We start from the raw sequence: 15,805 nt of genomic DNA on the forward strand, positions 1-15,805 counted from the left end.
CTGATGCTTTTGCTTTCATCAAAGAAAGTGCAATAGACTATATATGAACATATATGCTGTCAAAAATGTCGTGTGCGTGTTTCTTTGGTGAAAGGTAGCTGAACAGAAGAATTCACCAACAATGGGAATACATCAACAAAGCAAGAACTTGAGTTGTTCTGCTCTTTCCAAGAGGAGAAAGAGTATAATGAAGAGGAGCTGCGAGATTGGTTTTTCCTTTGGGATATGTAATACAGCCTTGTATATGATACCAGTGCAATTTTAACCCCATCTTCTCTCAATCTAGACACTGTACCTGCTTTCTCATTTTCTTTTTGGCTGAAGACTTATGACTTTTGAACAACAAACAAGAGAGATATTAGCAAATGGAAGGTTCATGTCATATTGTATCATCAAAAGTTTACTTGGCACCCTATGGTGCAATGTTCATGCTCTTCATTATAATGCATCGAGTCCAAACAATTTCGAAGTAGATAAGAAGACATTATTTTGAAATAGCTTTCATGAATCGATTCAGTGAAGAGAAAATGCCTGCTGCTTGACTAAACAAAGATGGGCCTTGCTCGGACTTCTCATCTACATTTCCATATATTATCTGCAGAGATGAAACAAAGAGTTCCCATGACAAGGCAGAGGGTGCATTTCAATCCCAAGGTTGAACATATTTTGGAAGAAGTGGGATCAATGTGATAATAGAGTGTAGTCCAACAAGATCTATAAAAGAGTGTAATATGAACTTGACACTAACCACTAAACAGCTTTCTTTCTATTTTTGTGCTGAATTTTTTTCCCAGCAAGAGTGAGAAGTTTCTAGGAAGCAACTAACCTCAAGTTCTTCAGCATCAGGACGGCTTGCGAGTTCTTTCGCAAGCAGATATCTGCCAGGCCTGTCTTTATCATCATAAAACACCTTCCATAATCTGGAAATGAGCAGAAAAGAGGGAATTTAAGCATGGGAAACAAGGCAGGAAAAATTTTGGCTAGGAGATGTCAACCTAATCTTAGCAACTAAGGTGATGAACCCTTTGGGGCATCAGGCTCAAATTGGTCAATAGATTGTCTGAGAACAAATCACAGACTTGATTCTTCATCCATAAATAATTAAGGCTCTCCAAACTTATTCTATACCTGATGCATCCCATAGCCATGTCGTGCATTTGTACTTGAGTGACAATTCACCAGAAACTATAGGACCCATGGGGCATAGGAGATATTAGGAATATAGTAAAGTCTAAATGACCCTTACCCTGGATAACACCTAAACACAGCACCAGCTGCAAAAGGCCTCATTGAGTAAACAGTTGAGAAAGAACTGCAATACAATTGAGATAGAGTTTATCATTGTTATATAAACAGTAAATGATCTTTAATAATTCAAAACTTAACTGAAGGATGATGGGGTGAACGTCAAGCCCTGAATGGCAAGAATCATGGTGATATTTCTCATTAGATTGGGAAGGCTAAGCTGAGGGTCAGATGTAATGTGGGTAGAAAATATTGTATGGATGTCAGATAGTTGAGGATTACTTGCAAGGATTTGTCCAGCAAACATTGTTGAGAAAAAGGCTAGGAAATTTCTTATGAAATTAAAATAAGGAGAGGGAAGAAAACAATTAAAGAACAAGAAAGAAAGAAAAAGGAACAAAAAAAAGAGACATCTTGAGGTAAATATACTGAAATCTGTACCTTAAGAAGTATCGCCTCAACTTGCGAACATTAAACCCAACTCCAACATCTTCACTTATGAGACGCGGATTCCACATGATGAGAGGCCTAGGCTAGCAACATAGGATGAAAATTGTGACAAAAAACAATCCTTGTTCAGATATGAATTTATCAAATGTTTCTTTACCATTAAAAGATACCAATTTGATGCTTTATATGATATGAACTAGCTGGGAACATAAAATGATGAACATAACAGATAGTAGGAGTTGATATGTTTAAGCATTTCTGCACTTTCTTCTTTTAAAAAATTGGGTGAACATAATTTTTCAAGTAATGTTTCTCTTATTAGTCAGAGACCAATTAAAATTTCAGACAATCTAGAGAGACAGAACACTCCATGTTCCCTAAAAACCAAACAAGGGAGTTAAAGAGGACAAATCGCATAACTAGCATGAAGAACACTGCTTTGAATAAAGTACAAGGCAGGTTAGACTGGTACCGGATCATCTGATAGCTCCAAGGCTATTCTCTTGACACGGTCCAACATCTGGTAATCAGGAACAACCATAACTATAATCTCATCTTGGCTCTCCACGGGCTTCCGGTCACTCAAACTGGATAAACAGAAATAGAGGAATTGGGAATTGCACAACAATGTGGCATGAGTTACATATGTATATGCAAGCTGAAACATCATCTTCATATTCATGCTAATCTCTGAGTCTAAACTACTCATCTGTTCCACAGAAACTCTAAAAAATCAATCAGCAATAACATGCCATACCAGTTACAAAGGTTTAACAAACTGAAAAATTAAATTAATTTCATCAATAAGGAAGCAATCACCTGGCGAATCCAAAAGCAGCATCTTTCCATCGATATTTCAATAATGCAGCAGCTCCAGCATCTGGAAATATAGCTCTAACTTTCTGATATTCAAATTTTCAAAAGTTAGAGATAAAGCTGAGAAATTGATTCACTAGATATTGTATAAACTGCATATTAAAACAAATCTTACACCTTTGGTTACTAAACAAGTGTATGTAAAAATAGGAGCTTCAAATCAAATTATCACAGTAACAATGAAGGCATTATCGTTCAAATGTTTCTCTATGTTAAAAATCAAAGCTTTCTGGTTGCTAACTGTTGCATCCAAGTGTATAGCAAAGAAAATCTTGATTTCATTTACAAACTCCAATTTTCTAGGCATGGTCATTACCTTAAAAGAACTAAGATTACCCATGGTTCTTCCAACTAACCTGACATCCTGTTTCTTCTATAAGTGTATCCAAGAAAATTCCTGATAGTTCCCAAAGCTCTGCTTGTGCACCTTCATCATCAAGAAACTGTAGCTGTGGTATTAGGAGCTCAACCTGTGAAAAAAGTAAACAATTTATCCATTTTAATTAAAGTATAGATTCAATTTTAATGAACAAGATTATATCTTTGTTTGAACACATACTATAGCTCTCAATCCTCCTGAAGACACAAACAAGGCACTTGCTTGACCTGATTGCCTGACTGCACCCTCCAAGTCAGATGGCAAGCAGCTGACACATAAAACCAAGACTATTTTACAAACTTTTTCTTTTTTGGCTAAAATTGAAAAGGGCAAAAGGGAATACCCTGAGAATAAAGAACTACGAAGAAACTAAACCTGTCATCTTCTTCCTCATCTTCTTCGTGAACAGTTTGTTGCTGTGTTTGCACGGAGGATAATATCGTATCTTCAAGATTGGCTTCAGAAGGGTCACCTTGGAATTTCTCAAACTTGGCATGTGTCCTTGAGCTAGACCCAGTTCTGGTTAGTGAAATCCCATTACAACCATTGAAGATTGGACAAGAAAAAGACAAGGGAAAGTTAGTGGAGGAGATTGAACTGTTGGGTTTGGAAGCAAAGCAGCAGCAGTTGAAGCAGCTTGGTGCTGGGGCAGCCATGAATTGTACCACCAATAACTACCAACTGCCAAATTGCCTAAGCCATAGATAACAATTGCTCTAAATTTATCAAATTTGCAGGAGAGTTTTATTCTTTTCTTTTTTAAGGTTTTTTTTTTAATTTTTTAATTTAATGATAGGAAAATGTGAGGTGAGGAATGGCGTGGCAGTTTGGCAGTATACGACACCTACAAAGACCGGAAGCATTAGCAATTTGCGTAGGAGCATTAATTTTTGGTTTTGGCTATGAGCCATTTGCATTTGATTCTTACGTGAACAAATTTTTTTATAATATTTGAAAAAAGTTAGTGAATTATTTTGAAAAAAATTAAATAAATTTTTATTTTTTATTACATTAAATCAAGTTTTTATAATTTTATTTTAAATCAGATAGATAATTATGATTAATAATTGATTAATTATATTTAATTAAAATATCACAAAGTATTAATTTAGAGAGTAAAAAATTTCATATAATCATATTATCATGTCACATTAATATATCGTTTCATTATTATCATTAAATGTCAACAGAAAAAAGTGATGTAATAAGGTCCTTCCTTTTAAAATTTCAAAATTTATATATATTATTTTATTTTTTAAAAATTTTATAATTTTATCTCTTCAAATATTAAAATTTTCATTTTCACCCTCTCAAATGTAAAATCCTAGTTTCGCCACTCTCAACATCATGCGATAGCAGCATCAACATCAATCACAATTTCTAGTCCCATTATAGTCTTGCTTTAAGGACTTTTCTTTCTTTTACTGCTACTAATAATGGAGGAGAAAACTTTTTGAGAGACAAAAAGCCAAAGGAATTTTCCTTTTAAAGGCAGGGAATGGGCAATTTTGAAATGACAAAAGCAATCCACTCACTAATTTAGATCAAATAATTATAATTATCTTATTTTTGAATCAATTAATCATCAAATTAAACTCATACATGTAAAATAATTATGAGAGATTGCATGTGAATTATGAATTTTGTGTGCAAATTAAACTATTATTAATTTTAAATTTTGTTGTATTGATTATATTTTTATTGGATGTAAAATTTTTATATGCTATAATATTTTTATAGTATGCGAAGATGTTATGTGTTATATTTATCATAAAAATAAAATATTTTATCAATGATTTAGTGATTGATATTCATATTTTTTTATATTCGATATTAAATTTTGAGTTCATTATGAATTTCACATTAATAAAAGATAAGATGAATCTTAGATTTTTAAGTAAACATAATAGTCAATAATTAATTATAAAAATTTATTTTATTGAAACTAAAAATATAAAATTTTTATTAAATATAATAACAAATTTACTTATTTGAATTTTTTAAAATAATCAAAAAACTTTTTCAAGTATTATATTTTAAAAAAAGAAAAAAATTATAAAGACTGATCCATAAAAGAAAGAAAAATATAAAGACGGGTCCAATTGTTTGATAGGGTTAAAATACCCGAGTCCAAACTTCAGAAAAAAAGATCCGAGCTTACGCACCTTAAGAAGAGATGAAATAGCCGTTAGAACAGCTACTTCCATCGAACGGATCACGTCCGTTCATTTTGAATTCAAAAATTGAATCCAATCAAAAAGGGGAAAACCCTAAGCCCCACTCCAATTTCACGCTTTAAACTCAACGCTCTTAGCTCTCTCGCAAATTTTCTCTCCTATTCTAAGAATATCTCGATCTCGTCTCGCTGATCTCGCAATTTCTCTTACGAGATCGTGAATCTTGCTCATCGATTTTTCTCCGGTGATAATCGAGTTCTTGTTTTCGTTTGAATTTGTGGAAAATCTGTCAAAAAACGGTGGAAATGTGCACGGAGAGTTGCGATCGGATCGTTCTTGATCAAGGTTGGAGACTTTCCTTTTCTTTGTATTTTCTTTCTATTTTATCTAATTTCAGTGGAAAGAAAAGAAATCATTTAGGCAAGTCTTGAATAAATATTTAAATTGAAAGAGAAATGAGCCATTTGGGATTTTTTTTTTAACATGTTCGAAACCCTAGAGAATGCTTACTTGGATCCTGTTCAGATCTGACCCTCTCCTCTCTGATTTGCTTGTTTAGTTCAAAACGTAGAATATGTGGCATATATTTAGTTGAACTTAAACCTTTATTGAAACTTTTGATTAGAGGCCATGAACCCTTTGTACTTTGCATTGCCTAGAAAGGTGTTATAATTTACTAATTCTTCTGTTTTTTTTTAATTATTTGGTGCATTTAAATGCTTCAAATTCTAATTTTTGGGACAAAATCTTGTTTTTTTACACATTCATATAATCGGAATACTAATGTGAAGATTTTTGGCTGTTTCTTTAGAACTAGTAGAAGAGAATACCAATTCTATGGATGACGATCCGATATCCAACACGAACCAAGACATTTCTTCGGCTGAGGGGCCAACTCTTCCGATATTACAAAAAGTTATTAATTTGAGTAACAGTATTCAGGTAAAATTTTGTACTATTTTACCATTTTAAATTTATAACACTGATTAATTTCATAGTCTGCTTTTTTTTTTTCTGATTGATAGGTTTTTGTTTCATAAACTCAAAACTTTTATTTTCTTATGTTTCATAAACCAAAACTTTTATTTTGGTACAATAGTTTGACTTCATAAACAATTTGACTTTCACAACTTAATGTCATAGAATTTGAAGATGGAGCACGAAATTCTGTCTAATCAAGTGAAGGGCATCACTACAGATTCTTTTCCTGGCCATGATGTTGTAGGAAATATTCAGCTTCTCAGTAAGTACCCAATAGATTGAAGAAACAACTGTTTTCGCATCTGTGTTTTTTCTTTTGGTTTGAATTGCTTCTCTCCTTCCTGTTTGGTATAGACAATGAATATGAACTTCTGAAGAAGAAGTACCTAGATGAGTCATCAGAGAGGAAGCGCCTCTACAATGAAGTGATTGAACTTAAAGGAAACATCAGGGTCTTCTGCAGATGTAGACCACTAAACCAAGTTGAAGTTGTGAATGGGTCCTCGTCTGTAGCTGAATTTGACTCGTCCCAAGATACTGAGCTGCAGATAATTTCATCTGATTCTTCCAAGAAGCAATTCAAGTTTGACCACGTATTTAGGCCTGAGGATGGCCAAGGTAACCTTAGATCTCTTGGCTGAATTTACTATGACCTGAGATCTTTTGACCAAGTTTATTATAAAATTTTTTTAATTCTTTGTTTTTTAATTATGCAGAGGTTGTTTTTGCACAAACTAAACCAATTGTCACTTCTGTATTGGATGGCTATAATATCTGCATATTTGCTTATGGGCAAACTGGAACTGGGAAGACATTTACAATGGAGGGAACACTAGAAAATAGGGGAGTTAACTACAGGACATTGGAGGAGTTGTTTCGAGTTTCTGGAGAGAGAGGTGGTGTAATGAGATACGAGCTATTTGTCAGCATGATGGAGGTCTACAATGAAAAGATAAGGGACCTGCTAGGAGAAAACTCCAACCGGCCTACTAAAAAGTTAGTTCCTTAGATTGATTTGTATATGGTTGGTCAATTATTAAAGTATGGTTGCAAAACACATTTATATTAATATCCAGGTTAAGCACCAATTTACATTTCTCCTCATGATGAAATAAAATTCATTGGCACAAACTTTAATCACTATTCTTATGGGCAATTTGTTGAGAAGACGACGCCATTGATGCTGTAAAAAAAATACATGTCATAATTTCTAGCCAGTCTATGGTTGTTTCATGAAAAGCAATTTCAAAAACCTTCAGTTTTAGGAAGTTTCCAAGGCTAATTGAAGTCCTACATTATGTTGATAAAGGTTGGAGATCAAGCAAGCAGCAGAAGGGACACAAGAAGTTCCAGGACTTGTTGAAGCTCCTGTTTACAGCACAGAGGAAGTGTGGGAGCTGCTAAAGTCCGGAAGCCGGGTCAGATCTGTTGGAGCCACCAACGCCAATGAATTGAGCAGCCGTTCTCACTGGTAACTCATAATTTTCCGTTTTTATTGTTTCCTAATTATATATGAGAGGTTAGAGTTCCTGTTATCTAATAAATTAGAAAATTTTGTTGTTCAACAATAGTGGCTGAGAAATAATGGTGCATCCGAACATTCCTGTTTTACTGTAATGACGAAAATTGTCTCATTGCAGCTTGCTGCGTGTAACTGTAAGGGGAACTAATTTGATAAATGGCCAAAAGACCAGGAGTCACCTGTGGCTGGTAGATTTGGCTGGAAGTGAGCGTGTGGGAAAGATTGAAGTTGAAGGTGAAAGGTTGAAGGAATCCCAGTTTATTAATAAATCTCTCTCAGCGCTTGGTGATGTGATTTCTGCCCTTGCATCCAAAACAGGCCATGTTCCTTATAGGTTTCTCTCTCTCTCTCTCTCTCTCTCTCTCTTGCATACACACACGGAAAACATATCTATGTCTGACATTTATGCTTTTACTGATTCTACTTTCCATGGAAAACCAGGAACTCAAAGCTCACACATATGCTACAGAGCTCTCTAGGTAAGCTTTTCTTTCACCAGAGTATCACTGAAGTCAATTCTTTGGGCATCTGAAGCTGGTTAATCTGGAAAGATTGACCGTGAAGGATATTTATTCATGTATAGTGGCCTAATGAAAGATTTCACAGGTATTACTATCAGAGTGTTCTAACTGAACCATGAAATACAGGAGGAGATTGCAAGACCCTGATGTTTGTACAGATCAGCCCAAGTGATGCAGACCTTGGGGAGACCCTCTGTTCACTGAATTTTGCAAGCCGAGTCAGGGGGATTGAAAGTGGTCCTGCCCGCAAACAGGTGGATCTCTCCGAGCTTTACAAGTATAAGCAAATGGTATGGTGAAGTGATCAAATTTAAATTTTTTCCCTCCAACTTTTTGGGTGGATTCATTTGTTTGACTTCTGGTTTTTGATTAATTAACAGGCAGAAAAGTTAAAACATGATGAGAAGGAAACAAAGAAGCTGCAGGATAATGTACAATCATTGCAGTTGAGACTGGCTGCCAGAGAACATATATGCAGAAGTCTCCAAGAAAAGGTTTGTTAAACAAACCAAAGCAGCCTTTCTGTTGGATTTTAGGACAGCTTTTTCTGATCATGAAGTTTAGTAGTCATCTAGATTCTGATTTTTCTTTTTCCTGATATTCTGTATCATTTTGTTTCTTTGGAATTTGATGACAGGTTCGTGACCTTGAAAATCAATTAGCAGAGGAACGGAAAACCAGATTAAAGCAGGAAACCAGAGCTTTTGCTGCTGCTGCTTCTAGTAAAACATCCCTTACGCAAGCAGCAGGGAAGACCAAAATGGAGAAAAAACCACCTTTGGGTCCATCAAAACTGAGGCTACCATTGCGAAGGCTCACCAATTTCATGCCTCCAGCATCACCTATGCCAACTAACAGAAAGACAGCTAGAATTGCCATGGCAGCATCAGATGACAAAGAAAACTACCCCAAAACTGTGATGGCACCACCAACAAACACAAAAACCCTGTTGAAACCAAGACGGGTTTCCATTGCTGTCAGACCTTCAACCGCGACGACACAAGTTATTCAGCCTAAAAGGCGAGTGTCCATCGCCACCCTCCAGCCACATTCATACATGACCACACCACTCCGCGGCTCTGCTTCTGGTTTCAACAATGGTGGCACAATGGACAGACCATCATTAGTGCGGGATCCAAGGAAAGCAAGATACTCAAGATTGTTTTCTCCATTGCCAGAGTTCAGGAACCCATCAGAGACAACACCCGCAGCGACGAGAAGCAGCAGCAAGTTCATGGGGAGTCCTCCTCCCCCTGCACAGGTAGGTTCATGGAAGCCAAGGCATCCAACCGTTGTTGCTTTGCAGCGGAAATCATTGGTGTGGAGTCCGCTCAAGTTAAGAGGCATGCAAAGTCAGAGAAAGTCGTCACTATTGCCTTTACGACCTTGAGAGGGAATGAATCTTCAGATTCTTTGTGTTCAATACCTAAAGAACAGCTAAAATTTTCTTCTCCTCTGCTGCACATACATTCCTTCCTCTATCATATAATGATGGTCCATTAATTGTGTACCATTTTATCCATGGTTTTCCTTCTACCATGTACATCATTGTACTTGTTTTAGTAACCCTAAAGCTGAGAATTAATTCCCCTTATATTTGATCAAAATTAAGACTAAGAACTATAGCTGAAAGTGCATAGACGCCATTCTTTTTCTATATTTGATCAATATTTTTTTTCTCAAAAAAAAAAAAACCATGTAGGAAAAATGCTGAGTCCCTCTCTCTTTCATATCTTCAATTTGATTGGACAAAATGTAAAAATAAATTTTTATAAGAATAAATCATTAAATCATTAATGTAAAACATTTACTAAAATTCACCATAAAAAAAACAAAAATATCCTCGATCCACGTCAGCACTGTCATGCTACTCTGCGTTACGTAAAAATTGGAGATTTCACATCATCACATCGGATTGATTCAACAGTAGGGACGTCCGGAAAGATGCAAATAACCGTAAAATCATAAAATTTTTATGGAGGGTTTGTGTTGGTGGCGTTGCTGCAAATTAAAATCTATGGAGGAGAGAGGTAAAACCTGACCCTATCTTCTATTCTTTCTGTCAGAATGATGCTGAGTCTGTTGACCATGCTTTATTCCATTGTGAATGGGATATATAATCGATGCTAGTGCTATAACTAGCTTTGATAAATAATTACAAGCTATTTTGGAGATGAAAAATTTTAAACCATTTTCTATGCTCTTTAAAAAGGCATTTAAACAAATTTCCTTGGCCAAAACTTTAAAAGAGTACAATACATTATACGTTTTAACATATCCAGACAAGTTAATGACATCCTTTGTCATGATAAACATAGAATATTTTTTGCTGAACACTACTAATTGCTCAGTCTTGATCCAAATCAGAAACTCTAATTTGTTCTCAGAAAACAATCTGCCATGGCCCAAAATTGCAAATAATTCCAACTTCCCCAAAACCTTATCGAGCAGGCTGTGCCTGAACATGCTCAAGAATCTGGCTGACTAGCTTGTAGGTACGCCCTTGGAGTGCCTTGGTATGGTCTATCAACTGTTCGTAACTGGAGAAATATGGTAACAAAATCAAAAGTCATTCAAAGAAGAGGAACAAATGGAATGCGGATGGATGGACTACAATATGAAAGATGGAAGATGCGGTGAGAACTTGAACAAAGAGACAACAAAAGGGACAAAGCACTTATGGCACAACTGAAAGAACAGATTGTACACTGTATACTATGGCTTATATAAAGAAATCTTACACATTGGGATGATTAGGCTCCATGGTAACAGTTCCCGTCTCTGAATCAATCTTGGCATCAAGCTTTGAGTTTCGGATCAAATTCACAATCCATCTCTCAGCCTCCTCATAATTCAAATTCAACTTCTCAGCAAGCACACTTGAAACACATGAAAGATCAGTTAAGGTTGGCCCAAGATTTTAAGAAAAGCAGCTAGAACCAGACAAAATATGAGCTGGAAAGTCCTTTTATATGAATCTCATCAATGTTATATCCTTTCAACCTTAAGGTGCCAGCATGCTGCTTTCGTTAAAAGTAGTAAGATGCCTGATGGAAAGTGAAATGGGAATCCATGTAATCACTACAATAAGAGATACTGTAACAGACTAAAGGTGTGCAATTGTGTGGTTTGTGTATGCAAGCCTATTGTGCACATGTTCACATATTAAAGAGAAAGGTCCGTTCTGATTTAACTAGTTCCTTATTCTACTAAAAATTATCAATCCTCAATATACAATTAGCAAAAAAAGTTTCCACGCTGAGAATGACATAGTTACAGGAAAGCAGCTTGCAAAACTGACATTGAGCCCAAGGAAATTCAGTATTCAAATGAATATCTCCTTTCAGTGTCAGTTTTCAGTAAGACATAGGAATTTCCAGATTGCTGAGAGTCAATTGTTCCACATATGAAGCTAAATTGTGCAGTTTCAAAATCAAAAACTTACCTCATGTCAATGCGCTGATGACTTCTGCAGTATGTCTCGAAGATAAATAAACGGGCATTCTCAAGGAACTCATCTCTCGATGGTACGGTAGAAAAGTTACCTTCTTCAACTCTTTTTCCAAGAAAGGGATCATTCAGTATCACCTACACAGAAGTCAGGTGTAAACATAGAGCTTGCAATTCAGAAATCAAACTTATTGCTAAAGGCATCAAAAGAAGATGATGGAACTCCAAGCTAAAAGATTATAGCACAATATGTCGATAGGAAATATCATCAATTGAGTGGCATCAAGAAACAGGAAACTTACTTCTTCACACTCCCTCATCTTCTTTTGTGCTCCATCAAAGTCATAATTGACATAAACACATGCCAAAAACTCTGTGATGGGATCTTTGTAAGAGTACTGCTCTTGCTGGATAACCTTAATAAAATCTTTGAATTGAGGTCTTCTCCTCTTGTTGACAATAAAAGCACTGGCTAAGTACCTTAAAAGATGGGGAGCACTGGTTTGAATGGCATTTAGATACCTGGTAAGAAGTGAAACCAGCTTGTTAAATAGGGGAACTACACAGATATTGGACAACTGATAAAGCAGAAATGTAAATCCACAGAAAACAATATCATAGAACAGAAATGCAAAGGAAACAGAAACATATAAATCCAAAGACACATGTTCCTCTAATTCCAACCACTACCTCCCTTAAGCAATGAAATTCCGACCACAAGCAATCTTGTGGGCAACTCATGCACTTTATGCAATTTTCCTTAACAATTTGACAAAAAATTTTGCAAATGATATGTCACCAGCATGTTAACTTTTCATGATGACAATATTAAGCGACAATACCATCCTCCAAAATTATCTAAGCAATCCAATAAAGTTTATAAACATGTTTCATTGCAGGGCAATCCTAAATGGAAGCATATGGAAGCAGTGGCAGGTTGAAAGAAAAGTGAGTCATAGTATTGAAACAGTGAACAATGCACAAACGATTACATACAGACATACAGTGTTGCTAATAACATCAATAATGGCATCAGCAACATCATTGTCAAGATACCATACAGTCTTCAAGCTTAGGATGTAGTAGAAACAACAGTAGGAATATGGATAGACTACATAAGAAGACAATTTAAGAATTTCAGGCAAACTTGTCAAAATAGCATACTTGTCTTGATTAAACAGGTCAATGATCTGTGTTCTTCCATTGTCATGATTGAAAAAGATGAAGAGGCTCCAATGCATCAGCCATATTCTACTCTGTACTTGGTTCAAGGGTGAAGAGAAACTCTGCAGCAAGACAAATACAAATGCAAATAAATGAAACAATGAATCATGTAAAAGCAAATTTTAAGAAACCAGGCAATGAATCAGGAGCTTAACAGAAACCTTAGAATCAATTATTTCTTTCAAGCGATTGAGTTCTTCAAGAGCAATATCCCAGTTTTGCATAAGTATCTCGGCAGCCAGCTTTCCCCACAATGCACTCAAACTCCTTTCACTGTTTGTGCATAAAGCCCTATACTGATACAGATAATCAGCAGCACCTGAGTAGTTGCCACACTCAAACTGGAATTTCGCATACTGATATAATGCCTCTATCTGATCTGGACCAATCTGTTAAAAGAAATTTCCCCCATTAAAATTCAAGAAAAAAAAAAACCCAATCTTTCATGGATGTAAATCCACTCAAAGACACAATCACAAAGAAAAATGCTAGAATTTTATGACACAAAGTATAATAAGTCTCTATTTGGTTATTGCTTGTCATTTACTTTTTTCTATTTGCTTTTTACATAAAATTCCTTACAAAGGTTAAATATAATGCACATTCAGACATAATTGTTTTACGTAAAAGATTAAGCATTTGGTTAATCGTAAAAATAGAAATTCTGAAAATATTTAGTCAATCCTAAAATATTTTTCCCTTTTACATCCAAAAATAGTAACATATTTTCAAACTAATTTAGAAAACACATAGTAGAAAAAAAAAAGAATAAAAGGGTTTTAAACGGCATCGAAAATCAACACAAATTCAATTAAAAATTAAGAATAATATTAAACCCAACCAGGTAACGGTCATTGAGCATCTGGAGATTATAATGTTTATCAGCTCTCAATTCCTGAACAGCATTAGGGTTTTGCAAGAAAGCGACCAAAGGAGCGGCGGCGTCTTCCAAGGCCTTAAGACGAGCGACAACCTCGACCCTCCTTTCTATCATGTCCTGAGGGACATCATCGGTGTGGTAAAGACTCTTGTGGATGTCCATGGCGTAGTCGACCATGTTGGTCTTGTTCAACAGCTCGATCTTCGCTTTCAAGATCTGCTCGTCTGGGTGTAGCTGTCGCTCTTGCAAGAACTCCAGCAAGGGAAACACCAAATGCCTATCTAGATTCGGCGCAATTCGTGGGGTTAAGTCGTATTTTGCCATTGCTTCTGCTCTCTCTTTCTTCCCTCTGATTAGGGTTTAACACTTGCTCGTTAGTTGTCTGGTTGCTGAAAAGAAAGACAGCGGAGATTAGGTTTTTATGTTTTTTTCGTAAATACCATAATTGTCCTTTAAAATTTTCAAAATTCCTTTTAAATAAAAATTAATATTTTTTATTTTTTATTTTTCTAATTATTTTGTTTATTTCGGTTTTGAATAAAATTAAAAGGTTACGAGGAAAAGTGAATTTTTGGACGGAGGATTCATTTTTAATATTAATGAATTAAAAATAAATTATGATAAAAAAAGTAAAGATAATTTTTTTTATTACAATGGCTAAAAGCTAATATTTTTTGTTTGGATTTTTTATTCGGTGTATATATTTATAAAATATATTAATATTTTAGTTATAATTTTACTTGAATTTATTTATTTTCAAAATGTAACATTTATCATAAAAAAATATTTTTTATTAGATACGTGAGTTCAACTGTTAATCGTTTCGTTTAGTTTAATGATATGTCAATATTGAAAAAATAATTTTATCATTCATTAATTTTAAAATTATCAAACTATAATTTTTTTTAAAAAAACCTCTACCCTACCTCTCATAGGCTGACCATCTCGCCATTGAATTTGGCCGAAGAGCTCCAAATTTGGTCAAATCACACTTCCTTAGTTAACAATCTCCTAAGGAGTACTAATCTTAGTGCTCTTCGTTGGCACCGATCTAGTGCTCCTACAGGCAGACTTTAAAATTTTTTTAAGTAGTGTCATAACTAAAATAATAATAATAATAATTAAATTTTATTTCTAAATTCAGCATTTGCAAAGTACTTAAATCAAATTCAACATTACTTTACTTAAAAGATTTTTGAGTACCATCATTAGTAGAATTATGTCGTGTGAGATAATTTCTTATATTTTAAAATATTTTTTCATAACTTGCGTATCCAAAAACCAATGAAAAATTACTATTCATTTCTCATTGGCATAAACTAAAATATTAAAATTAAATAAAATATGATCTTACATTGTCAATTATCAAGTTCATTAATTGACAATTTGACAAATTTCTATTCATTGATTGAAATTAAGTATAAATATTTACAAATCACATAAAATTAAATACAAAAATTAAATAATCAAACAATATATCTATAAAATAAATAAAAAGAAAGAAAGGCTTATAATTTTAAGATATTATTTTATATGCAATATTATTTTTTATTAGTTGAATCATAATTATGAACCAAACTATCAAATTAGTTAAAAAATATTTAGAGCATGTTTGGCTTGGCTTTTTTTTAGCTTAAAAGCTATTATAAAGATCTTATAAAAAATAATAGCTTTTAAAATTAAGTTAAAGCTGTTTAGTAAATTTCATTTTTATAAGCTCTTTTTTATAGATAAGCTATTTGGTAAAATAATTTATATAAACTCTAATTTAGGTTAAAATTATCATAAAGGGTATTTAATAAATAATTTTCTATTAATCATGAATTTCTTTACTCAAAATAGAAAAAATTAACTTTGTTTTTTATCTATTTAAAATAAATTTTTAAAAATATAAAAGTATTTTTATATAAGATAAAGTTTATAATTAATAATAAATAAAAAAAATAGTTTCACAAATAATTTATAGGTAACACATAATTCATAAATAACTCATATATTAACGATTTCTATTTTCCATCAATGCAATGGCTATTTGGTTACGAACTCTACCCATATGACTATCATCTAATACTCTAAACCCATTTCTTCATCATTAAATAG

The 15,805-nt window shown here is 34.0% G+C and overlaps 3 protein-coding genes across 3 annotated transcripts; 1 reads left to right on the forward strand and 2 right to left on the reverse strand.

Moving 5' to 3' along the window:
* Positions 1–456: 456 nt before the first annotated feature.
* On the reverse strand, positions 457–3,726 carry LOC110415228 (DUF1995 domain protein, putative (DUF1995)). Its single transcript, XM_021426812.2, has 9 exons — positions 3,326–3,726; positions 3,131–3,218; positions 2,928–3,041; positions 2,515–2,597; positions 2,168–2,282; positions 1,687–1,778; positions 1,247–1,312; positions 827–920; positions 457–595 (listed from the first exon to the last, which is right to left on the reverse strand). The coding sequence occupies exons 1-9, from the start codon at positions 3,604–3,606 to the stop codon at positions 485–487; spliced, it is 1,044 nt and encodes a 347-aa protein (XP_021282487.1). The 5' UTR covers positions 3,607–3,726; the 3' UTR covers positions 457–484.
* A 1,417-nt stretch (positions 3,727–5,143) lies between these two features.
* Positions 5,144–9,859, forward strand: LOC110415284 (P-loop containing nucleoside triphosphate hydrolases superfamily protein). Its single transcript, XM_021426880.2, has 11 exons — positions 5,144–5,472; positions 5,939–6,069; positions 6,271–6,370; positions 6,463–6,726; positions 6,825–7,104; positions 7,418–7,579; positions 7,749–7,964; positions 8,072–8,109; positions 8,278–8,441; positions 8,532–8,645; positions 8,789–9,859. Exons 1-11 carry the CDS (start codon positions 5,433–5,435, stop codon positions 9,539–9,541), a joined length of 2,262 nt encoding a protein of 753 aa, XP_021282555.1. The 5' UTR covers positions 5,144–5,432; the 3' UTR covers positions 9,542–9,859.
* A 473-nt stretch (positions 9,860–10,332) lies between these two features.
* Positions 10,333–14,108, reverse strand: EIF3E (eukaryotic translation initiation factor 3E). The gene is made up of 7 exons (XM_021426882.2): positions 13,667–14,108; positions 12,987–13,214; positions 12,766–12,887; positions 11,904–12,123; positions 11,597–11,739; positions 10,893–11,030; positions 10,333–10,691 (listed from the first exon to the last, which is right to left on the reverse strand). Exons 1-7 carry the CDS (start codon positions 14,027–14,029, stop codon positions 10,592–10,594), a joined length of 1,314 nt encoding a protein of 437 aa, XP_021282557.1. The 5' UTR covers positions 14,030–14,108; the 3' UTR covers positions 10,333–10,591.
* Positions 14,109–15,805: the final 1,697 nt, after the last annotated feature.

The sequence above is a fragment of the Theobroma umbraticum genome, unplaced genomic scaffold (genome assembly GCF_002168275.2).
Source record: "Theobroma umbraticum cultivar Fairchild unplaced genomic scaffold, ASM216827v3 scaffold_147.0, whole genome shotgun sequence".
Classification (NCBI taxonomy): domain Eukaryota; kingdom Viridiplantae; phylum Streptophyta; class Magnoliopsida; order Malvales; family Malvaceae; genus Theobroma; species Theobroma umbraticum.